This window comes from Schistocerca americana, chromosome 2 (assembly GCF_021461395.2).
Source record: "Schistocerca americana isolate TAMUIC-IGC-003095 chromosome 2, iqSchAmer2.1, whole genome shotgun sequence".
NCBI classification, from domain to species: domain Eukaryota; kingdom Metazoa; phylum Arthropoda; class Insecta; order Orthoptera; family Acrididae; genus Schistocerca; species Schistocerca americana.
In genome coordinates, this window is record NC_060120.1 from 499403092 (window position 1) to 499429595 (window position 26504).

At 43.2% G+C, this 26504-nt stretch overlaps 1 protein-coding gene across 1 annotated transcript in view; it reads left to right on the forward strand.

Moving 5' to 3' along the window:
- Window positions 1-895: 895 nt before the first annotated feature.
- Window positions 896-26504, forward strand: part of LOC124595068 (MOXD1 homolog 1-like) — a 166931-nt gene continuing 141322 nt past the window's right edge. Inside the window, exon 1 of the mRNA XM_047133649.1 lies at window positions 896-1227. Within this exon, the coding sequence (XP_046989605.1) occupies window positions 937-1227 (291 nt within the window). The 5' untranslated portion in view covers window positions 896-936. The remainder of the gene's footprint in view (window positions 1228-26504) is intronic.

A 26504-nucleotide genomic window follows, 5' to 3' on the forward strand; every position in this document is an offset into this window, starting at 1 on the left:
AGTCCCCGAGAACTTAGAACTACTTAAACCTAACCAACCTAAGGACATCACACAACACCCAGCCATCACGAGGCAGAGAACCTATTAAGGCATCTCGCATTGAAGTCCGTGCCAAATTTCGCGCGTCTGTAAATTTTATCCAATCTTCGGGATTTCGCGTTCTTACCTCCACCCATAACAATTCGCACGGAGTATCTACTTCGACTTCACTACAAGATAAACCACTACTGACAGACACAAACACTCCACCACCAATTCTGTTACTTATTTAATTGCAAGGAAATAGACTAATAAAGATGTGGAATTATTTTTTGATGCGAATGGATTTTTCCTTGAATTTAGAAATTACGCAATACTGATCGGAGACATGCCGAAGCTTCAGACTAGGTCACCTGGATAATAGTAGCGTTATTTAGTTTCTGTTTTAATTGAAATATTTTTAGAATGAGGAATAAATCTCATCTTTTTCAGCATCAACTTTCCTCAAAGTAACTAAATACTCATTAAGTAACTGTTCGGTATGCTTTTGAAAAAGATTCAGTGTTTTAATTTTTCCTGTATTTCATTTTGCTCCTCATTTGCTCATTATTTCGCTGTTTGATTTGAAATTAATTTTTTCCTCTGTTTGCCGCCCTAGGCGGCCGGCTACTCTTGCCTATTGGTAGAAACGGCACTGCTGAAGAACGTAAACAACATCATAGCAATGCAAGGGACAAACTCTCGTTTGCAATCACGTCCTGTCGAAACTTTCATGGAACGCCCGCCGGGCTTCAAATCTTGCGCGGAGCAGGCGCAGGTGCGCGGTAGCTGGGTGTGCGCATGCGCGGAGTGGGGGTAGCAGCGGGCGGCCTGTTGCACCCGCCAGGTGGGACGCCAGAGACCGGCTCGGCAGCTGCCGCCGCCGACGCCGCCCTGGGGGCTCAGTTGGTGTGGAACATGTGCGCGCGACCGACGTCTCTGCCGCTGCTGCTGGCGTCCCTGGCGCTGCTCACCGGGCCGGCGGCGGCCGCGGCGCAGCACAGCGTCTGGCTGGCGGCCGGCCGCCTCTGGCTCAGCTGGGAGCTCCACCTGTCCGCCGACGCGCCAGCCTCCGCCGCCGTAGAGCTCGAAGTCACTTTCCCTGCGCACTTTCAGGCCGCCGGGGTGGGCTTCTCACCCAAGGGCGGCATGGCAGGAGCCGACATGGCCCTCGTCTGGTTCGACAGCCGCGGGATGCCCTACGTTGCGGTGAGTGGCTACTTACCGCTGCCTCGCCGCCTGTCGGCGATGACTCATAAATAACCATCATATGGTTATATTGGAAAAAATGAAATAATAATTTTGGAGTGACAGCGAAGTAAACCAAGTCACGGGCTTTGGAAGGCCCGAAGGCTTTGAAGTTTCGGGAAACAGACAGCTAGCCAAATTTTTATGGTAATCCTTTTAATATTAAAGCAACACGTAAGAAATAGATTTGTAGATAATATAAATGACAGGAACAGGAAGACGGCATCTTCAGGCGCTGGTTCGCAACATGTACATTTACATGGATACCCTGCAAAACGCTATGAAGTGCATGACAGAGAGTACGGTCTGTTGTACCAGCTATTAAGGTTTCTTCCCTTCCCATTCACGTATAGAGCGCAGGAGGAATGGTTGTTTAGATGCCTCTGTGTGAGCTGTTGTTAATCTAATCTTCTCCTCACAATCCCAGTGTGGCAGTCATCATTGAAAGCCGGTTCTTGAAACTTTGCAAGCAGACTTTGTCGGGATAGTCTTTCTGTCCTCAAGAGTTTGCCAGTTCAGTTTTTTCAGCGTCTCTCTGACACTCTCCCAAGGGTCAGACACACCTGTGACCATTCGCGCTGCCCTTGTCCGTATACGTTCAATGTCTCCTGTTAGTCCAATTCGGTATAGGCCCCACTCACCTGAGCAGTATTCCCAAATGGATCGCACGAGTCATTTGTAAGCAATCTCCTTTGTAGACTGACTGCATTCTTCTAGTGTTCTACTCATATAACGTGGCATACCGCCTGCCTTACCCACAACTGAGCCCATGTGATCATTCGATTTTAAGTCCATACAAAATGTTTCACCCACGTATTTGTAAGAGTTGGCCGATTCCAGCTGTCACTCAATGATATTATAGTCACAGGACACTACGATTTTTCGTTTTGCAAAGTGCACGGTTTTACATTTCTGAACATTTAAAGCAAATTTGTCAGTCTTTGCACCACTTAGAAACAGTGACTGATTATTTATGCAGCTTCTATTAGACAGCATTTCGCTATAGATTACTGCGTCTTCTACAAAAAGTCTGATGTTACTGTTAAGGTCATCAACATACAATAGCATGAACAGCAAAGGTCGCAACATCTCAGCTGGACTCTTTGGATATTGTAAACATACGGTTTTCTATTAAAATCGTGTTGCTGCTACAGTGTTTCATTGTGCAGTGTTTTACATAACATGTACTTGAATTACTTCCAGAATGTTATACAAACGATTAAAGAAGAAAGAACATTGTAAAAATTCAATTCAGAACAGCCAGGACCTACTGATAAATAAACAATTTTAACTACCAGTTTCGAACAGCCGATATCTTCAGGTATCATAAAATTATTTATAACTGCCTGTATGGCAGTGGTCTCACTGTGGTGTCAAAATAAAAAATAAGAGCTGTCTTGTCTGAGTGCCATCAATAACAAATAATATTGTAAATAATTTTATAATACCTACATATGATCAGGCAATGATAGCCTTACAGCCATTCCCATTGCGTCACCAAAGTGCTGTCAGGCTTGCCTAGCAGTTCGACGGGTGACCGTCCGGGTCTGCCGAGCGCTGTTGGCCAGTACGGTTGCTCTCAGCCATTGAGAACAGAGGAGCAACTTGAGTGAAAAGTAGCGGCTCTGGTCGCGGAAACTGACAATGGCCGGGAGAGCAGTGTGCTGACCACATGCCCTCTCCATATCCGTTTCCAATTATACCCACCGTCTGAGGATGACACGGCAGTCGGTCGGCACCGTTGGGTCCTCTGAGGTATGTTCGAATGGAGTGAATATGTTGAGATGAACGAACCCGGTAATTAATAAGTACATATTTATTAACAGCTTCTGGGGCTCTGAATTCCGTTTTATGGCATCACCTGCACAAAGTATGTTGGATTGAACGTAACAGTAAACGTAAACAATAGTTGCGGCATCGCCATTCTGTCTCCCCTAATAGCCTGGTTTTTTTTTTATGGAATTAAATTTGTACTGGCCCGTTTCCCAACTGTTAATTTTTGAGGAACAGCATTTGATTATTTTTATTAAAATGTTCTAAATGGCTATTGAAACATAAAACTGAGGAAATGGACTCCATGTAAGTTTCTGAGCGTCTTATTCAATAACATTTCTTGCTGCTACAAAGTATTTCATGGTCACTGAGTAACTTACACGTATTGGTAAAGGATAAAAGAGACATCGAAAATCATTTTCTGGATACCTTCCCGGAATTAGGCTCATAGTTAGATTTTGGATATTTCCATTTGTTATGGAACAAACGTGAAAAAGTCATTCATTGGTAAAAGGCATTGTGGGAGATGAAATATATCGGAAGCATAAATGAATTGTCTCGTTATTACATTCAGGGAGAAAACAGCGATGGAAGTGGGATATTGCGAAAGAGGTCTCCGTCGTACGGAGAGATTAGGGCAGATAAACAACCAGTTTTCAGCAAAGCTTCCAAATAACAATTCTCTCGAATATAGGTATTCTTTTTGTGTACTTTAATGATCATAGCACGTCAGCGACAGAAACATGAAGACATTATTGTCTTTGAATATTTGCTGTTAATGACTCTCAACGTAATACTCAGATGTTATGTTGACTAAAGTGTTGGGTGATCTTCGTTATGAATAGTTTAACAAGACTGCTTTAACAATTCGAAACGAATTTTTTTATTGAAAAATAATTGTTCTTTACCTAAGCTTTTAACCCACAATGGCTTTTAATCCGCGTCTTCGAGTTAATATGTGTTTTAATGTAATAATTTAATATAATTATTAAAATTTTAATTATTAGATAATATAGCCTCATTTCAACTGAATTGCTGTTTCTGGGCAATTCAGTTATTGTGACGTTCAAAGTTCGTGAACAATTGAATAATTCGTAACAGATGCTTCCTGTAAGATACACCCCTGAACTAATGAATAGTGAAGTACGCCAACAGCAATGCAGCGAAGACTAAACTTACTTTTCATACAACTGTTTAACAAATAGTTGGCTTGTTAAAAAACTGTAAAAGTGTTCAACGCTTACGTTCGATTTTTATTTCTCCGTGATGCAGATATATTCTCCGAAAGAGGAACAATATCGATGTGTCTCACCTACGTAGTGCACATGCTGCGTAATTGTTAAAAAGAGTCAGCTGATGTTGGAATATCAGACTATACTTATTACGTGAAATGTTCGCTGGAGTAATGTACCGTAAATTTCAATGAAAAGATGAGAGAGACGGTGCTTGCAGATGAATCAGCGGAAAGGGTGGCCGAGTCACGGGAACGCTGACTAGCTGGCTACGCCGGTTGCCTCCTGCACTTGGTGTCCTGTTGCAGCTGTGAGTGTAGCAGCTAGACTGCACTTGCAGTGGCGCTGGCGGGAGAGTAGATTTTCATACATTTTTCTCGTGCGAACTGCTGTTGTACACGAAAGAGGTGGTTAGAACTATGGTTGTTGTGATCTTCAGTCCACTTACAACTCCCCCCCCCCCTCTCACACACACACACACACACACACACATACACACACACATACATCCCTGCCGTACAGAACTGACTGTTCCTTGATGCCTGAGTTCCATGTGATTCCGTTCAGTACTTGTTCATCAGTAGTCTGATCTATGAATTCCCTGATTTTTTATGTATCGGTATAATTGTCATTTTGTTTTCGTAACCTGATGTGCGAGTATAGTAGCTTTGTCGATGTTTTACCATCTTACTACCGTAAATGTTTCGCAAAAGGCAAGGAAATTGTTGAGTGAATGTAAATAATAAAGTGTCTTGTTAACTTATTATTGTTTTTGTTGTGATCTTCAGTCGGAAGGCTGGTTTGATGCCACTCTTCACGCTAGTCTATCCTATCCAAGCCTCTCCTTCGAAAAACTGCTACTACTTACATCCATCTGAACCTTTTTACTGTTTTCTACAATTTTTCACTGCAGCACTTCCATCCATCATCAAACTGGTGATCATTTGATGTCTCAGGATGTGTCTTGTCATCCAGTCCATTCTTATATTCAGGTTGTGCCACGGATGTATTTTTTCCCCAGTTAGATTCAGTTCGTCCTCATTAGTTATTCCATGTATTCATTTAATCTTCAGCAGTTTTCCGTAGAATAGCACTTCAGAAACTTCTCGTTTTGTTTGGACTGTCTATCGTCGAAGTTCCACTTCCGTACAAGACTGCTACTTTCCTTCCGTTTTTTCGTACTCATGTGTGGTCCGATACATACCTTCCCTTAGATTTATCCCTTAACCTCGCGTACACAGTCCATCCATTTTCCTCACCAGTCACCTTTCGCTATCATTTCTCCCATTCTCTTGTCAACATAGGACTCATCCTTTCTCATGACGTGTCCAGACCACAGCACACTTCTCTCATTAACTCTACAGAGAACTATTTTCAGAAAATACTCCATAACATTTAAACTGACCTTGGATAACAAATTCATATTTTCCGAAATGCATTTATGATAGGTCATATTTACGACGAAGTACAACACCTTAAAGATGTGTACGGAAATATAAAGGAAAGAGGGACTTACCGTCCAGTCGGCGAACTCAACGTCCAGTCGACGACGAGATCGTTAAGGACGGAGTTCAAGCATTGGGGAAGGATGGGGGAAGGAAATTGACCGTATCCTTGTCAAATCAGCCATTCCAGATTTGCCCGAGTGATTCAGGGTGGCCACAGAATCCTAGAACTGTATGATGGGACGGAGAATTGAACTGGCGTCCTCCGGAATGTAAGTCCAAGTGCCTTACGACACGCAGGATCTAGGGAAAGTTCGCCTTATCCTCTGAAGCTGCCATCTGCGATCATACGCAGTCCCTCGCAGTTTGCAACGTCCTCCGAAATACAGATTATGCTCTCACTCGTTCTGATGGCTACGGCGATATCTCTCGTCAAAGTTAATGCACAATCCGAACTCTGAGTCGAATAAAATACTCTTTCTACAATCTGACGTGTAAAAGATGCATTGTGACGTAAATGTGACGAATAAATGCTTTCGTGTGTACTAAAGAACAGCAATCAACGGAAATCTGTTGTTAGGCGTGAACATATAGATTGTGTGATCAGTAGTTGCGCTAAACTTTAAGTGTAAACATACATACTTCCAGTTTGTTAAGGGATTGGATCAGGGCAAAGTCTGTCCCGAAGGTCAGTTCTCCCCACAACCCTTTTTGGATCATAAATCGTAGCAACTCGTAATCTACAGCTATGCGGCCTATTTTAAAATGTTCAAATGTTCAGCTGCTTCTTATTTTGGTAGGAAGTGACCATGTGTGTTAGAGCTCGTCATCAACCATTACTTTCCTGTGCAACAATGATTATCCAGAATTCTCTTTGGAAGTAGTATTTCAGTCGATAGAATTGCCCTTTCCTCTCTTTTACTTGCATAACTAAAATCTGTGTATTGAAAAACTGGGTTTTCTGAGTACTTTCACACTGACCTCAGTCATAAATACGTCTATACACTTTTCATATGAAATATGCCGTACGATCTCTTTACACGTTGCAATAAAACTTTCACGAGTTTCTTGCGGCATAAGATTGCAGTATAGCGCCGCTACTCTCTCTATCTCTATCTATCTATCTATCTCTGTCTATCTATCTCGAATGACATGCTGAGAAAGTACTGATAAGCACATTTAAACATTTTATCTTATTCCTTGTGCTTTTCCTCTGCTCTTCCTCCTCCTCCTCCTCCTCCTCCATTTCTTCTTCCTCTTCCTCTTCCTCTTTTCCACATGTCTTGTCTCGGTAGCTATTCTGTTTTCTTCTTCTTCTTCTCCTCCTCCTCCTCCTCCTCCTCCTCCTCCTCGTCTTCTATAGTCAGTTTCTTATCTCCCTAACCACTCTACTCTATTTTGTACTGATTTCTTCAGTTAGCGATAAAGAAGTTTTGTTTCCACCGGCAGTCTTCTTTATATTTTACAGTTGCCTGTTTTAACTTTTATTATTATCGAAATTGTTCGTTAAAATATATTTAAGTTATCTCATACGGAAAAGGAAGAATTGGCCAGTTCTTTTGCGTGCACCGTCTGAAGATACGCTTGAAAAGGCTCGAAAACAGGTCTGTGAAGGAAAAATAACACCTATTTTACAAGCGACGGCTAGCAGTTATAATAGTATTACATTAACGTACTGCGTTCTACAGTATCCATAATGGACAAGCTTAATGTTTTAGCAGCATGGCGTGCTCCGACCTGAGAGACGTGTAGTTCGATGCTCGCTGGGGTCAATCGGCCGTAGGCTTCCCACGGTGTGCACAGTCTCAGGCGAGAGCAGCTCGAGATTCCTCAAGAAGTGTGGTTGCCAACTGCTTCGCGAGCCAGATTTGCAGTGGCAGAGGCACTGTGGTGGTGGTACGAACCACACCCATCGGCTGCACCCACACTTCTGTCGTGGTTGCAAGTAGAGTGCGCGGTTAAGTCCAGTCGCTCGTCCTCTCTTTGTCGTCAGTCGTTAAACGATTCGTCAGAACTTGCGAGGGACAGAACACTGTGTCGTTTAAATACCTGACACGCCACGAAACGAGTTGACACTGCCGTAAATCACCGTAAGCTGGCGGATCAGCTAACTGGCTTCTCAGGCACCTGTCTTCCGTTTCGCTACGGATGTCGACTTTGTTTTGTGTCGCCGGGTACAGATGGCAGACCCATTCATCACTTACTTCTGACGTTAGACGGGCGGCTTCTCTGGACTCCATAGCTGGGCAATTCAAAGATCCAAAGCCCGCTTGAAGTCGGCTTTACACACATCCATAAGCGATCTTCTTCTCAAAGAAAAAATTATGGAGCCACCACAAGACGCATACAATTTTGTTTTATTACCGGTTTCGCCCGTCAGCCGCGAACATCTTCAGAAACTGTTAGCAGCCACCGGCCAGACGTTAAATGTGTCTAGCTAATGTACAGCGTCAGTGTCTGACATGAAATGTGTGGCTGCTCCACAGGTTTATTTCTTACAGTCGCTGTTCCCCCTGCAGGCGATGGCTACTCTTGCTACTCTGTGTAAATCCTAATAAGATTTGTTGTTGTGATTGAAATTTGCTGTTGTAGGAAGCTTGTTAGTGTTAGGTGATGATGCCCAGTTGAAAGCTCTCACGCGCTTAACTTTTAATGACTCGACGATTATTGATGGAGAACGCAACCAGTTCCAAATACCGGGTGGTTGTAATTAAAGTGCAGATGCTTATGGAGGTCCAATGTGGACTGTAATTGTCGTATGGCAGGGAAACTATGTAGGTGCAAATCCGACGCTGTGAATCCAAGAAAGACGAATAGAAATGTTACCATATGTGATGGATTGGGAACGGGACGTGTGCAGAAAAGGTCAAACAAGTGAGAAAGGCATCGCTTACACATTTGCTCAATATGAACACTGGAGACGTCGACGAGATGCGAAGATTTGCACTTGGTGGCTAGAATTGGATTTTTTTTTTTTTTTCCTCAACGTAAACCGGTTCCGTATTAACGTTTAGCATATCTACCAAGTTTCACTGCCATAAGATAATTGCAGCCCATGTTGAATCTCCGTGGGTAGCTGCAATGTACTTGTAAGAAGTATGTCAACGCAGTCCTAGAATTGCACATACGAATTGTGGGAACTGCACTTACAAGAAACTTTACAGCTGTGCCGGTGCTATTACGCCCATTTTCAGTTGGCTACACGTGTATTGTAGTTGAATCACAGTCGTCAATAGCACGACGTCTGCTCTTACAATTTATTCTACTGAACGGTGTTTTGTCTCTTTTCGATTCTACCGCATTAATGGAAATAGTACAAACAACGCGCATATATTTTACACAGTTAGCCGCGGCACTCAAATGCATCACAGAATTCTTCTTGACAGTTGCATCTTCGAACATGTATACACACAAACATTATGTGAAAAAGCACGTGTGAAACACAAACATTACTTGTAAAGCACATGTCGGAAGCTGCAAGTGTCGTGTAGAATGGTGTGAAACGTTAATATGCCACTGTTGATTGTGTAGTATGTGTGTGCTGTTTACCCTTACGTGCTCTTTTACGCTTCCTCCCAGAAATGCACGAGGACCGAAATGAGACAAAACTTCGTCCTCTATAACAACTGCAAGAGCGGAATACACTCTACTAACGATTCTGATACTGTGTCAAGTATAGCCATATGAGCATGTTGTTGTTGTCTTCAGTCCTAAGACTGGTTTGACGCAGCTCTCCGTGCTACTCTATCCTGTGCAAGCTTCTTCATCTCCCAGTTCTTACTGCAACCTACATCCTTCTGAATCTGCTTAGTGTATTCATCTCTTGGTCTCCCTCTACGATTTTTACCCTCCACGCTGCCCTCCAATGCTAAATTTGTGATCCCTTGATGCCTCAGAACATGTCCTACCAACTGATCCCTTCTTCTTGTCAAGTTGTGCCACAAACTCCTCTTGTCCCCAATTCTATTCAATACCTCCTCATTAGTTACGTTATCTACCCATCTAATGTTCAGCATTCTTCTGTAGCACCACATTTCAAAAGCCTCTATTCCATATGAGCATATGGCACTAAAATATTCTGTGCCAGTATTCGTGGCCGATTGTGTTCGCCAATCAATCCTCAACTGACTAACATGATTTTAAAACAATCGATAAAATCACCTTTTTTAACTTTTTTAACCAATATGTTGTACAGCTGGACCTTACACACCCGGTTCTTTTTTTTTTTAGTGAAGTGAGATACAAATATGATTTTGCACTGTTGGCTGGTTGTCCCCTTGACATGACCCGCCGAAATCGTCGGAAACGTTTTTCTCTTTCACGCCCAGTAGGCACCTTTTCATTGTGAAGCGTGTGTTTTGTTTTGTCTCAGACGTAATTATTTGGCGTAGCTGAGGTGATGACTGTCTTTAGAGTGCACAGTTGTGTGTGTTTGGGAGGCAAAGGAACTCAGTGTCGGCACCTAATCTATGACCTTCGTGTCACCGTCCGACGGACGGACAACCATCGATTGCCATCAACAGCGCCTTCTGCTTCCGCTGTACGAAACCTCCTTGCAACTCCAGTATTCCGAACATGCGACGGGTCGAGGGAAACGCACTGGCCACCTCGGCTACCCATGCAGATGTTCCTCTTCGTAATGAAAATGCCATGTGTTTTATTGTGACCTTAAACTTTTTGGACCACCGGATAAATAAGGAACGCATTTGAACATGAAAGTACGCCACATTTTGAGGAAGCGTTTACTCATTTGTCATAAGTGGCTCCAAATTGTAAGTTAACTACTATTTTCTTCTTGCGGACCACTATTTCCATTATCTTATAATTATGAAGACTGTAAATTATTCTGTTTGTAATGATCATGGAAGAACCTTCAACGGATAAAATTCAGACAATATGTGATGTAAAGTGTCGCATTAATACTAAGCTACTTGTAAATGGGGATTGTTAATGGAGCAACGTATCACCTCATTGACATGAGATTCATTGTTAATTGAAGCGTAATGCTATTCATCTTACCTAGAGACCTTGCCTTGCAATTCTGCAGAGGTCAGTATTTTACAGAGAATTTACAAAAAATTTTCAGAATCGTTTTTGAGTCCATCACATGTTGAAGTTTTTGAGGGATAGGAAACTAATTTTGTAAGACAAATTTGACACTGTCTGAGCCCATCTTTATTCCAACAATCTTTGTTATCCATCAGGAAGACTCCAAGAACAGACTAATTTTAGGGTTTACCGATCGGCGTATTTAAAACTCATATTTAGATCTTCCACAAAAACTGTAGGCTTGGGAGATCTGATTTTTTAAATTGAAATTAGCAATCGTAGAAAAGCTCTTTATTTATCATCGTCCTGACGAATAATGAATACTTCGGATACTAAGATGATGATGTTGTTGTTGTTTTTGTCGTTGTGCTATGAATAGACTAGCGTGGAGAGCTGCATCAAAACAGCCTTCAGACGGAATATTATATCTCCGCATAACTGTTGCAGCCTATATGCATTGCGGTGTGCGTAACGTATTCAAGCATTGGTCTCCCTCTACAATTTTTATCTGGTCTCCCTCTACAATTTTTATCTCCCCCAGGCTGCCATCCATTATCAAATTCAGTACTTATCAATACATCCTATCAATCTGTCACTTTTATTAGTCAATATGTGGCATGGAGCTCTTTTCTCCCCTATTCTATTCACTACCTCGTCATTACTTATCCAATCTACCCTTCTCATCTCCGCCACTCTACTGTTACTCCACATTTCATAAGCTTTTATTCTTTTCTTGTCTTTCTCGTCCACATTTCAGAAAAGTCTTCGTATCATAAGTTCCTATTAGACGTAAGCACATATTCCTTTATCAGAAAAGCTGCCCAAACAGCAAAACCGTTCTACTACGTTTAGTAACTCATTTCCTAATCTAATTTCACCATTACCACGGGACTTGATTCGACTACACTCCATTGCCCTTGTTTTAAGATAATCGTAATAAATAGTGTTTTTGAATAAACGGAGATCGTGACATTCTTCTCCACTGATCATCCAGAACATTAGAATGCGAAGGCGCGATATCTGATTTTTAACGTGGGCAGACTGTGATGGCCCAGAGGCTCGGCACAAGCATTTCGGAAACTGCACGACTTTTCGGTGTTTGAGGAATGTTGTGACGAGTGTCTTCAACATGGGACGAAACGAGGGTGAAGCGAAGTCCAGACGTCATGAGGTTGGCCCACCACCCCTCATTACAGATGTCAGACGGTAGGCTGGGCAGACTGGCAAAACGTGACACGAGGCAAACTGTGGCGAAATTAAACATCAGACTTTAATTCTGGGCAAGAGTGCCTGTGGGTCTGAATACACAGTAGACTTGTGGCGATTCGTGAATGAGTCGTTCATTTGAACGACTCTAAATAAAGAATCGTAAGTATCGAATCGTGATACGGACGAATCGTCGTTCAAAAGAACCGTAAGAACGATTGCATGTTTCTGAGTCGTGACAATTCCAAGTTCCAACGATTCATCGATTCTTAGTTCGCTATGCTTCGAAGGCACCTTCCGAATCATGCCGAGTCGTGCCGAATGATTACGACCGCCAGATGGCAGTCAAGTGGGGGATGCGTGTGAAAAAAGGAAGCTCGGAACGAACAAACGAAGTTCTTGGGCCGTAATATTACTCGTGAAAAACCAAGCTGACACTTGGCGGTGGCTGACGGGAACGAGCGTGAAGGCATTTCCCATTTACTATCGATACCATCAGCCACCGCGCCGACGTCAGCTTTCATCAATTAAGGCACTACACGTATAAATCGAGAATCACACTTGTAACGTCATATTCATGTTTACTCATAAATAAACTTTTTCTGGCATATCTTATCACGACACAGTTCGATTCTAATCCAATTGACATCTGTGAGTAAGAAGTAGAACTTTTTGCATTCCGTAAGAATCGTGCCATCGCAGACTAGAATGAATCGTGAACGAATCGTAGGAATCGATTCGCAACGTGAGATTGAATCGTAGGAATCGAATCGGGAAAAAGAATCGTGTTGCCCAACTCTAATACACAGTGTACCGAACACTCCTAACAATGGGCCTCCGCAGCCGACGACCCTTGCATGTGCCATTGTTAACACTACGACTGAAATGGGCATGTGACCATCGGCACTGGGCGTTGTCGCAGTGGCAGAGCGTTGCACGATCTGATGAATCCCGATACCTTCTTCATCATGCCCATGGGAGGGCGCGAATCCGTCGTCTTCCAGGGGAACAGCTCCTTTGACGCCTGCACTGCGGGACGAAGACAAGCTGGCGGCAGCACTATTATGCTCTGGGGAAAACTAACGTTGGCATCCATAGGTCAGGTGGAGTTGTGCAAGGCACCATGGCAGCCAAAGAGTAACGTACACTGGTTGCAGACCACGTACACCCCTTCATGACAATCGTTTTACCCGGCGGCAGTTGCAATTTTCAACAAGATAGAGCGCCAAAAGAAGGTTGTATACATGGAAGAATCCCGGAGATATTAAAAGGTATCAGATAGATTATATAATGGTAAGACAGAGATTTAGGAACCAGGTTTTAAATTGTAGGACATTTCCAGGGGCAGATGTGGACTCTGACCACAATCTATTGGTTATGAACTGTAGATTAAAACTGAAGAAATTTCAAAAAGGTGGGAATTTAAGGAGATGGGACCGTAGCTCTGAGGGATGAAGTAGTGAAGGCAGCAGACGATCAAGTAGGTAAAAAGACGAGGGCTATTATAAATCCTTGGGTAATAGAAGAAATATTGAATTTAATTGATGAACGGAGAAAATATAAAAATGCAGTAAATGAAGCAGGCAAAAAGGAATACAAACGTCTCAAAAATGAGATCGACAGGAAGTGCACAATGGCTAAGCAGGCATGGCTAGAGGACAAATGTGAGGATGTAGAGGCTTATCTCACTAGGGGTAAGATAGATACTGCCTACAGGAAAATTAAAGAAACCTTTGGAGATAAGAGAACCACTTGTATGAACATCAAGAGCTCAGATGGCAACCCAGTTCTAAGCAAAGAGGGGAAAGCGGAAAGGTGGAAGGAGTATATAGAGGGTCTATACAAGGGCGATGTACTTGAGGACAATATTATGGAATTGGAAAAGGATGTAGATGAAGATGAAATGGGGGATACGATACTGCGTGAAGAGTTTGACAGAGCACTCAAAGACCTGAGTCGAAACAAGGCCCTCGGAGTAGACAACATTCCATTGGAACTACTGACGGCCTTGGGAGAGCCAGTCCTGACAAAACTCTACCATCTGGTGAGCAAGATGTATGAAACAGGTGAAATACCCTCAGACTTCAAGAAGAATATAATAATTCCAATCCCAAAGAAAGCAGGTGTTGACAGATGTGGAAATTACCGAACTATCAGTTTAATAATAAGCCACAGCTGCAAAATACTAACACGAATGCTTTACAGACGAATGGGAAAACTAGTAGAAGCCGACCTCGGGGAAGACCAGTTTGGATTCCGTAGAAACACTGGAAAACGTGAGGCAATACTGACCTTACGACTTATCTTAGAAGAAAGATTAAGGAAAGGCAAACCTACGTTTCTAGCATTTGTAGACTTAGAGAAAGCTTTTGACAATGTTGACTGGAATACTCTTTCAAATTCTAAAGGTGTCAGGGGTAAAATACAGGGAGCGAAAGGCTATTTACAATTTGTACAGAAACCAGATGGCAGTTATAAGAGTCGAGGGACATGAAAGGGAAGCAGTGGTTGAGAAGGGAGTAAGACAGGGTTGTAGCCTCTCCCCGATGTTATTCAATCTGTATATTGAGCAAGCAGCAAAGGAAACAAAAGAAAAATTCGGAGTACGTATTAAAATCCATGGAGAAGAAATAAAAACTTTGAGGTTCGCCGATGACATTGTAATTCTGTCAGAGACAGCAAAGAACTTGGAAGAGCAGTTGAATGGAATGGACAGTGCCTTGAAAGGAGGATATAAGATGAGAATCAACAAAAGCAAAACGAGGATAATGGAATGTAGTCGAATTAAGTCGGGTGATGCTGAGGGAATTAGATTAGGAAATGAGACACATAAAGTAGTAAAGGAGTTTTGCTATTTAGGGAGTAAAATAACTGATGATGGTCGAAGTAGAGGGGATATAAAATGTAGACTGGCAATGGCAAGGAAAGCGTTTCTGAAGAAGAGGAATTTGTTAACATCGAGTATAGATTTAAGTGTCAGGAAGTCATTTCTGAAAGTATTTGTATGGAGTGTAGCCATGTATAGAAGTGAAACATGGACGATAAATAGTTTGGACAAGAAGATAATAGAAGCTTTCGAAATGTGGTGCTACAGAAGAATGCTGAAGATTAGATGGGTAGATCACATAACTAATGAGGAAGTATTGAATAGGATTGGGGAGAAGAGAAGTTTGTGGCACAACTTGACCAGAAGAAGGGATCGGTTGGTAGGACATGTTCTGAGGCATCAAGGGATCACCAATTTAGCATTGGAGGGCAGCGTGGAGGGTAAAAATCGTAGAGGGAGACCAAGAGATGAATACACTAAGCAGATTCAGAAGGATGTAGGTTGCAGTAGGTACTGGGAGATGAAGAAGCTTGCACAGGATAGAGTAGCATGGAGAGCTGCATCAAACCAGTCTCAGGACTGAAGACCACAACAACAACAGAGCGCCATGTCACAAGGCCAGGCGGTGGATGGGGTGGCCCGAGGCGAGTGGCGAGTTCCAATTGATGTGCTGGCCCCGCATCTCGCCGGATCTGAACCCTATCGAACACATCTGAGATGTGATTGAAAGTGGCGTCAGAGCTCATCGTTCCTGTCGCCGGAATTTACGGAAATTATGTTAATTGTGCGTGCAGGCGTGGTGCTACCTTCCTTCTGCCCCAAAGGCACCTTGCTTCCATGCCACAACGCGTACCCGCTGTTATTCCTGCCAAATGTGGACATACCCGCAATTAGGTTAGTGGTCATAATATTCCGGCGGATCAGTTTAGGCACACTTGATTTTGGGTCGGAATATTAAATAGTATCCAGTGCATTTGCATATGGTCCGCAACTTGTCCGTTGGTAAGGATTCTTCAAAGTTTTTTCGTGTTTTTTAGTTCAGCTAAGGAATGATTAAGAACAGAAGCCAAAACATTGCATTGAAACAAGCGTTCAGTTCATAGTGCTGTGGAATGTGGGGAAAAAGCCGCAAATTGGCATTCATAAGAAGAAGAACAACACCAAAAATGCAAAAGGAGTGTAATATGTAAGAAATTGTCCAGGCAACCTGCCACTGATTATGCATTGCAGAAAATAAAGGCGAAATTCGTATAGCACTAAAACTGTGTTTATTCAGTTGCTGTCAGACGCTCCATAAGTAAAAATTATCAGTATTCCGTAATGATTAAGGAACCTATTTCGTTTCATGAACCGAACCAAAAATGGGATGTAGTGGACAACATAACAAACTGATTAACAGAGCGATAATGTAAAATAGATATCAGTGGAAAGTTAATTTTAAGCTTTAAGACTGTGTTAGGGTCTCAGTTTTTTTAAGGATCTGGTAGTATTTTTATTAACGTTGGTCTTACTCCAACCTCTTAAAAAGGTTACCCAACTGGTCTTGTCGGAAATGAGGAAGCTGAAGGGACCTACTGCATCGTGGTGCATCCTGCGCTACACAGGCTTCAGCTAGACATGAAGTAGGCCTGTTACGTTAAGGATCAGCAAGTGTTTCAGCATCTGCGCTACTGCTCGATTCTATCGGCTATTGAGCAATTTTTTCAGTCACATCCAAATTTTAAAGTACGTCTTGTTGTAACGACCGCTCTAAGTTATGAGTTAATCCTCTCCCGCGCTTTTGAGCTCCAACTTTCTGTGTTGTTTTATAGCACCGTCAGAGACGTTCGTCTTGCGCCAGTGCGTGTCAGTTGCATAGATTTTGAGTTTGTAATTTTTGTTTTCTCACCCTTCCCAAACGCTTATCACCACTACCGAGTTAGAGAGCGATGAACAGTCTGATCGTAAGGTTCATAAATTGTGCCGTGGAAGACGGTTTGCATTGATAATTACGACAGTTTCTTGCTTTACTACTTGAGTTCAACATCCTGCAGGACGGTTACCGGCTACCTGTTAATGGTCGGCGTCTGTCTGGTTTCTCCCAGGCTATGAATACGCGTCTTTGTTCGGCAGTCATTTGGTAGTCACGCATGGAAGCAAACTCTCTGAAGTGCCGCCGCGGATCTGTTGGGACCATGTGGCGACTTGCCGGCGTAAATGCCGATTTCACATCATCTCAATGATTTTTCATGTTCCGAAGTTCAGTGTGTGTCTTTAAACAACTCTAATGTTTGTTAACGATTTCGTCCACGATCAAGCAGGTGTAAGTTCATAATAATGAAAATGTCACTGAACGTTTCATAGTGTAGTAATGATGGCACTGTTTAGTGATTTTACAATATCAGAGGTTGGGATGTGAAAAGAGAGATTGTTAAACATACTGATATGTAAGATGTCCTGTTGAATGGCACTCAACAAACGAATTACCAACAGCATCGTAAACGGTAGGTTACCATTATCGTCTGATAGGCACTGAGAAGACTTTGATGGACACAGGGAGACGGCTTTTCTTTGCTGTCACATCAGATTAGCATCCTGTAAATGCATTGGACGAAATGGAATTCGAAAAAGGGTGATCAGTGTGTATCAGATTATCATTTGATCTTCTGCCGAACGCGTTTTGTGGAAGTCTTAATGTGCTGAGAGACTGTTTCCGGTACCTCAGCGGGCGACGTAAAAATTTCTTCACATGCATAATTTTGTCTACAGGGTGTTCAGAAATTCCCGTTGCAATCGCCCACGACTTGTAGAGGGGAGTGCGTGGGTGCGTGCGTGCGTGCGTGCGTGTGTGTGTGTGTGTGTGTGTGTGTGTGTGTGTGTGTGTGTGTATGTGTCCTTAGCATAATTTAGGTGAAGTAGTGTGTAAGCTTAGGGACTGATGACCTTAGCAGTTAAGTCGCATAAGATTTCACACTCATTTGAACATTTTTTGAATATATTGAGCGAATGGGAAAGAACCAATGAAGATTTTGAATTTTCAGAACACAACCGGAAAAAGCTCTAGGCAGTACAGGCCTAAGAATAAATTGGGTATTACTGTTCTCAACAGCAAGTACTGCGAGTGAATGCTACCAGTTTTGTTTCCAAACAAGACAGCACAGTAAAGATACAAAGATAAACTGGGGTAAGAAATAGAACGAAAATGCTTATTAACGAGGCACCGGAGACCATGGGCCGCTTATACGGAAACACCATCTGCAATTTTGAAACATCCTGACAGATTAAAACTGTGTGTAGAACCGAGACTCGAACTCGGGACCTTTGCCTTTCGCGGGAAAGTGCTCTACCAACTGAGCTACCCAAGCACACCTCCTCACAGCCTTACTTCTGCCAGTACCTCGTCTCCTACCTTCCAAACTTTACAGAAGCTCTCCTGCGAGAATCTGAAATTTTGTCTATGAGTTCTGGTTCACCCTGTATAATAGCATGGAACTGCAGTAAGATTACCTCGGACTGCGTTGCACAGTTTGGTGAGCAGGAATAGCCTTTTCGTTATCAGTCAATTCAGGTGGCGTTTTTTATTTTAGATTTTTCGCTAGCTACGCGCATTGTACCAGTTACGTCCGTGCTGGGCGCCAGCATCAGTTGGTCACCTGGGTCGCGACGGAGGACCCTTTCGTTCGATAAGCAGTCACAAGGTTAGTTTTTTGTGCGTGTGGCGTGCACCTCGGTTGACTGAGTTCCGCCCTAATGAGACGCGCAGCGAGGTGAGGCGACGTTCGTTATGGGATGCCTCCGCGGCGCTCCCGCCACACATCCATCTTGCAGGGCAACAAGTGGCGCTGACCGCCGCCTCCCTTCCACAAATAGCTTACAGCTTTTTGCCGCCTTCCCCGCGGCCTTCATCTCAGGCTTCCCTTTTTATAGTCCCACACAATGACTGATGCTTCCTTTACCGAATCGTTTATACGCTAGATGTTGGAAGATTTAACTGTAAGACAGTTGTATGCTTCGTTTAACTGGCATTCAATAGAAAATTTCTTGCTTTGTCGTCCTGCAGTAGTTCATCCCCAGCCCTCATACTGATCACACAGTAGTCGCATAAACTATAGCAGACGGTAATTAGTTAATAATCTGTGGTGCATTTAATGGACACCGACACTTTCAATAACAAATTTTCGTAAATTGTACGTTGCAGCATTGTTAAGTCTATGACCGTGACCGATGTTGATACCTTTTTTCCGTATCCGATAACAACATTGTCGTCGGTGTGTTATAACCAATCTTCATTTCCTGATGTCTTCTTCTCACTGGAAAACTATTCCGGCCTTAAACTCGTCTGTGTCCGTATATTCATAGAGTTTTGTATTAAACTCTGCCTTTTCTTTCTCAACTATCGTCATCTCCTTTATCTTTATCTCACTATCCCGTGGTATATCGTGAATATTACTACCATTAGTAAAATTATTATTGCTTCTGATTATTTTTATCACCGTCGTTATTGCTATTTATTATTATTATTATTATTATTATTATTATTATTATTATTACTATTAAAATTTTAATTCGATTGTTGTCATACTGTCTTAAATTTTACGTAATCAGTACAATTGATAGAAGCTTGAAAAACTTTATCTTGTAAATGTTTGACATGTATAGTTCGTTGCACGATGTAAGAGAATGAAAGTAATCTAGCTAAATAATCCAATAAGTAAATATATGCGTTATCTAGCTAGATATCTGGCCGCATAATTCTGGTGTTTCGCCGTCAATGCAGTTGCTAAATGGAAGACAAATTGCAGGGGTCTCTATCAGTAATCTCATACAGTCATGAAGCAACGTCCAGATCCAGGCAAGCCCGGCAATTAAAACCGACCTCCTTCGTCCGTTTGATGATAGTTAACATATTTTCATAGCGTATTTCTCCGAAAGCTCTTACGTTAAGAATGTATGCTCTTTAAACAGTAACTAAACAATTACGACACCTCTGAAATTCATTGCTATGGAGAGAGAGAGAGAGAGAGACTCTTTTTTCTGGACAGTTGGCAATGTTATATTCCGCTTTCTTTAAAGAAAAGCAACATAGATGAGTCGTAATTAAAAAAAAAAGTTCATGACACATCTGACAGGAACAAAATAGAGGCAAGTGAGACTGAAATAGCTCAGCAATCGTTCCAGACTAATAATTTGAAGTCACTTCGCCATTAAATCGTGGTGATTTCAGTGCACGAGTAGAACATCAACTCATTCTAAAACAATATTGACTTCACAGTTTTCTCTTGTTAAAAGTATCCTTTTACCCTGTCCAAGTTTAGCTTGATAGCCTTATGAACCCTGCAATTGGAATCATTTGTCTAAATGGTGAAATGTTTCACTGGAATTAAGTGCGCGAATAACGCAAAAAGTGCAGATACCAAAGATAATAAAGCAGCTGCTACCAGTTTCGTTTTATTTCTTCATACTATGGCTGATACTTGACATAACGGCATCTCAGCAAGTTGCAATTCATAATACAATGATTTGAGGCAAATGCTAAAATAATTTTAAGGAATGAAAGATGAATAACACAATCGCACAGCTACAAATAAGAAACTGGGTGAGTAGTTAGAAAACAAAAATCGTAATGGGCTCAAAAGAGTCAACGTGCACAGTTTCAGTTCCGCTGATCAATAATTCCATAGTCTAATAGAGAGCATCACGACAGCTATATACATTTAAATACCTACCTGTACTCTATTAGCCACTGTAGTATGTACGGCAGAGTACTTCGTGCCAACATCAGCGGTTGCCTGCTATATTCTATTCTCGTATCGAGCAAGGGAAGAATGACTGTATGGCTGTGATTCCCTCTAATCTGTTTTTTACTATCCCTATGCGTGGTACACAATGGTGGCAGCAGAATTATCCCACAGTATTTCTCGAAAAAGAAAAATATTAGATTCTAGCGGAGCGAAATCATTAGAACCGGAGCATGAGCTGCGATTGGGGACGAAGACGGCTGTGCTGTTGTTAAGAAACCATCCCAGCATTTGCTTTTAGAGTTTTTCGGAAAGGCTTGATGCCTGTTGTCATGTATAATCGATGAGAACTCCAAAGAATGAAACAGTATCTCGGAAATGGTCACACTAGAATCGTGTTTGCTATTTCCTTGGATACGTAGAAATTTCTCAGACCCTACCAGCAAAGCTAAGTGTTCCGTGCGCCTTTCCCAGTACTGTTTTAGCGTGATCTTCCCATTTCATACCGCAGCTTAGTAATACCACTAAATGCTTTAACAATGTTACGTACTTAAGATTGGAACCATGGGGGAAACAAATATGGCATACTCACTCAGCCAAGATGAATGCAATTCGGAAAGGTATAAAACACCAGTACGGAACTCCAGTTAGGACATCAGACACTCTCCAGTTACTGGAACAACGGAGGCACTGGACCGTAAAGCATGAGTGAAATGGAAGGAATAAACTGGACGGTGTTTGTAGCAAGTCGAAAAGAATGTCATACATTGGAGGAAGAACCAGAGAGAGACAGAAAAAAATGGCTGGATTTTAGCTTTGAAGACAAACCTAAACAGTTGTTTGTCAGTCACTTTTATTTTCTTGCACGACGGGATTCGAGGGCTTTTATCTCATCTTCAGGTGGTCAGCGAAAGTTTCTTTCCCTATACGATACGATACTGCCGTGCCCGTGTTGTTCATAAGTACGGTGCAGTGTTTCTTCGGACACGGATGCTTAAAATGTCTTCTCTGTGCAGGAATATACACAAGGTTGGGCCTGGCCGTGCGGTGTGCTCGGATAGCCTAATGGTAAGCTGTCCGCATTAAGCGGGAAAACCGGGTTCGAGTCTAGGTCCGGCACAAATCTTCACTGTCGTCATTCCATTATAGAGCTCATGGTTGTTCACATTCGCAACTGCCAGTACATTCCATGTGTTTCTTTTCCTGGGTGTGATCAGTTGTGTGCGTTACACTTCATTTCGAACACGATCCTGCTAAAACGACACTGCACAACGTTATGTATACACATTCGAATCACTGAATGTCACACATCAACACCTAATAGAAACAAAAGCAGCGTTGAGCTAGAAACGTCCACTTGAAGATGAACGAGTAGGCCCTCGCAACTAGTCGTGGAAGAGAATTAAAGACACTAACACTGATAACTTAAACAGTTATCTTTACATCATAAACACTTCTTAACCAAAGCCCGTCATGGAATCTGTCATACCCTCTTCTTTCAGTGCCTCGTTTGTCAACGGGTTCTTCGCTCCAACGAAGCGGCGACAGAGAGGATATTTTACCTTCATACTCGACGTTGGTATCAGACGTTCGCTATCGCACGGCACGTAGTGATTCAGTGAGCGGTACAACAAATGACATTTCCGAGTGAATGGCTGGCTAGAAACAGACGAAAACACCGCTACATCGTCGTAAGCGTACAGAATCAGTGGTCAAATAGTTCAGATGGCTAGAACTTAGAACTATTTAAACCTAACTAACATAAGGACATCACACACATCCATGCCCGAGGCAGGATTCGAACCTGCGACCGTAGTGGTCGCGTGGTTCCAGTCTGTAGCGCCTAGAACCGCTCGGCCACACAGGCCGGCAATCAGTGGTGAGCGCGACAGAAAGTCAATCCTACGGGCCCGGGTTCGATTCCCGGCTGGGTCGGATATTTTCTCCGCCCAGGGACTGGGTGTTGTGTTGTTATCATCATCATCATCATCATCATCATCATTTCATCCCCATCGACGCGCAAGTCGCCGAAGTGGAGTCAAATCGAAAGACTTGCACCCGGCGAACGGTCCACCCGACGGGAGGCCCTAGTCACACGAGATTTACATTTTAGTGAAGCCGTGCAATGAGCATTAGGTAAACACTGTACCAAATGGCTCGGACCGACGGCTTCAAGAGACTTTAGACAAATGGCTGTACGTGATTGTGCGGACGTACTTAAAAGAGCAGAACTCCGCTGGAGAGTGCATCCATTGTATCTTCTGCTCGCGCCGTCCACAGATCAGCGAGGTACTACTATTACGTGCTAACCGCAGTATCTCAGACTCTGGTATGGAGGGAAATCAGAATCACTGTCGGATTCAAAAGACCCGTTCTTTCTCCTTTGTCCGTGTCCCCAAGGATATCTCCGCCTTGTAACAGCGCGCTTACGCCGGACGCCCATAGCGTGCCGAGGTGAGGAGATGCTGCGGGCCGGCCGGTACCTCGGCGCGCGCCCCCGCACGTGCCTGGACGCTCAAGCGGATGTGGATGTGGCGTGCCGTGTCGTGGGGCGACGACGCGCCGGCCGTGTGGCTCGCCCGCGCCTGCAGCCGATGGCCTTCGGATAGCGACGCACGGGGTACCTGATAAATTACTCCTACCTCCCGCTCTGCGGGACGCCCGCCGCTCTATTCACGAACCTGTTGGCTGTCGGCCATTAAGAGAAGAGAAGAGAAGTGAACAGACTGCCCACTGGAGGCGGGGTCGTGCCCGCCCCAAAACAGAAGAACACGGCCGCGGAATCCTCCTACCGCTCTTGCCCCTTGTTCTTTCCAGCGAAAAGAAACGAGAAGCCAAATCAGCGTTTTTCTCCCTCCGCCTTTCTGCCCTTTCATTAGCCAACGGCCAGTGACGGAGAAGCGGAGGTAACCGTCGTTGCGAAATATACTGTGCCGAAGTAAATTCTTAGCGTGCTTGGTCAAGCTTGGATAGATACCAAATCAGGCCCACTGGACTTCAAAGAACGCTTCTTTACACCGGAAGACGAAGAGTCAGAATACCGCTTTGTTCAGCACGAACTTCTGGTCTCTCTCTTGCAAGCAGACAAACAAGCACGTACTAACAGCATCGTCTCCGGTGCTGTGAAAATAATTGAGAATCCTGTTTAAAGTTTTATTTATTTATTTTTCAATCGCCGTTGTAGGAGAATTGCATTTTCAAACGACACAGACTTCTTCGCTTCACGTGGTCAAATGTGCACAAATCTGGGCCATTTCAAACTTTTAGAAATAGAAGTCAGTTTAGCTCACCGCGAAAACGTTCCAGAGAAACTTTTTTTCTACAATTTTCTATTCAGGCAAGTAGTTCTATAATGTGTGTGCGTGTATGGGGAGGGGGGGGGGGGGGCGGCGGCAGAGAGATGTGATAATACGAAATGGTTCAAATGGCTCTGAGCACTATGGGACTTAACATTTGAGGTCATCAGTCCCCTAGAACTTAGAACTACTTAAACCTAACTAACCTAAGGACATCACATCACGGTCGCGCGGTTCCAGACTGAAGCGCCTAGAACCGCTCGGCTACACCTTTTGAAAGACTATTCCGTAAACAAGATTGTACTAGAAATAAACCAACTATGCACTGTGACAGCGGAAGTTAACCATTCATCCTCCGAGATTCTTAAAAACATGATTGAGACTCTCGATGATATACTAGATATCAAGAGAGGAAGTGACTGTAGAAATGTGCATTCGGATTCTGATGCTTATACAAAACGAGCGACCATTGCACATGAAGACAACAGAGGTGACATTCTAGTGCAAGACCACTGCAAAATATAGTTGACCACAGCCGCGGGGATTTCACATCAGATATTTTGAATTCGAAACTGGATGATGCAGGAAAAAACGAAAAAAGGAAAGAAACAAAGAGAACGGAAGTAGAAGACGAGAAACGAGAGAAAATCCAAGTGTTTGTATCCACATTCGTAGAAGATCGGTCCCCAGATGTGAAATTTGCAGATGAGCTTTTCTAAAAGCGGATAACGACGGGGGATGTAGACATTTTCAAGATGTTCTGTCTCTCAGATTGTATCCATTGTCAGGTCAGGAACTACTGCTAGTTTTCGTCGATGTAATTCTGGACGAAGCTCTTACGCAATGGGTAAGAGGGGAGAAGCAGGGCTATTGCAGCCAAAACAACTGCGAGAAATCGTTAAACGACGGCGGCTGCTGATTGAGTGGTCCTCCTAGCAGCCGTGTTCGAAGTATTCGTAGTATTGCTGTATTTGTAAAGAAGTGGACTCTACTAAACTGAGAAAGACAGATGCCTTGTAGTCTGCAGATCAGACAAGTGTTTGGTTTTAAAAATAAGTTTGTTTCTAGGTGCTGACTTTATTTTTGTATCATTATTACTTACATATGAAGTAAGAATGAGACCGAGAAAAATGGAATGATGCACATGTATTGGAAGGAAAAACTATATTCTTTTACCACCCCAATATTTATTGGGTTCAGGTGCCAGCCCAATTGGCACCGTAGGAACGCTCCTCCCATAGGAACGACAGTGAATTTGTGTCTACAAAGTTTCGTGGGGAGGTCGATTTTTTGTGAGGTCTGAGGCGGACAGTATCTCTGCCGTCTACGCCGAGTCTGAAATTAGCTGCCTCGCTCTCACTTCCCGTCGCAAGAAGCGGGCATACCACATGATGATGATGATGATGATGATGATGATGATTGGTTTGTGGGGCGCTCAACTGCGCGGCCACCAGCTCCCGCACAGTTTTTACTCAATCCAATCTAGCCACTGTTAGGAATGATGATGATGATGATGACACAAACACCGGTCCCCGGGTCCACAGCTCGTGGTCGTGCGGTAGCGTTCTCGCTTCCCGCGCCCAGGTTCGATTCCCGGCGGGGTCAGGGATTTTCTCTGCCTCGTAATGACTGGTTGCTGTGTGATGTCCTTAGGTTAGTTAGGTTTAAGTACTTCTAAGTTCTAGGGGACTGATGACCATAGATGTTAAGTCCCATAGTGCTCAGAGCCAACCGGTCCCCGGGCAGACAAAATCCCCAACCCGGCCAGGAATCAAACCCGGGATCCCATGATCCAAAGGCAGCAACGCTAGCCACTAGACCAAGAGCAGCAGACGGCTGTTGCACAGATTTCCTCCGAATATCCTATCAAGAGCCATGTGTCGCCAGCGTTTGACATGTTTTTCGTGTGCCATTTCCTTCACCCACGCCATTAACAACATTGACTCACTGTCTCGCGTACAACTTTGTGGCAACGAGTCAAAATAATCGCATCCCTACAATTTCTACAATGATACCCCAACATTTATTCACCGGTGATTGTCGTCAGGCACGCTGATGCCTGAAACCGAGTTTCGTTGTCGTCTTTACATGGTAGGCCTGAGTCGAGTTTTCTAGCCCTATCAAATCACGGTTTCCCAAGCCTCATTTGTTTACAGGAATCGCGTGTAAAACTATTATGATTCCGTCAGCACAGTGAATGCAGGTTATCAGTACCTTCGTAATTTTTTTAATAAGAAAAGTAAGATTTCATTATGGATATCAGTACGCGTAACGAGGAGGAAATTGTTCAAGAAGTTAAGTTTAAAGGTATTATCCTTGGCAAATAATGCATGCGAAAATGTTTTATTGCGCGCTCCTAAAGTACAGAATTAGCTAGTTGTGTACAAGAGCCTTTGCCACTAAAAGGAGGAGTGGTACATAATTTCTCATATTAGCCAGCCAAACAGGCAGTAGAGTTGTTACAAAACTAGACAAATTTGCTAATTGAGTTGATTTATAAGCAGTTATATCTCTGCTTAGTAAAGATAAGGTGTGCTTTTTTTCAGTTAAATAAAGGAAATGCATACCTACTTCGTCAGATCAGTGTGTTTCATATTCTTTCAGTCTACCTTAATAGATTTCGTCTACTTTAAGTGACAAGTCAGGCACTGTTACACGCAGCGAAAATCGATTTAGAAAGCGGAAATACCGCA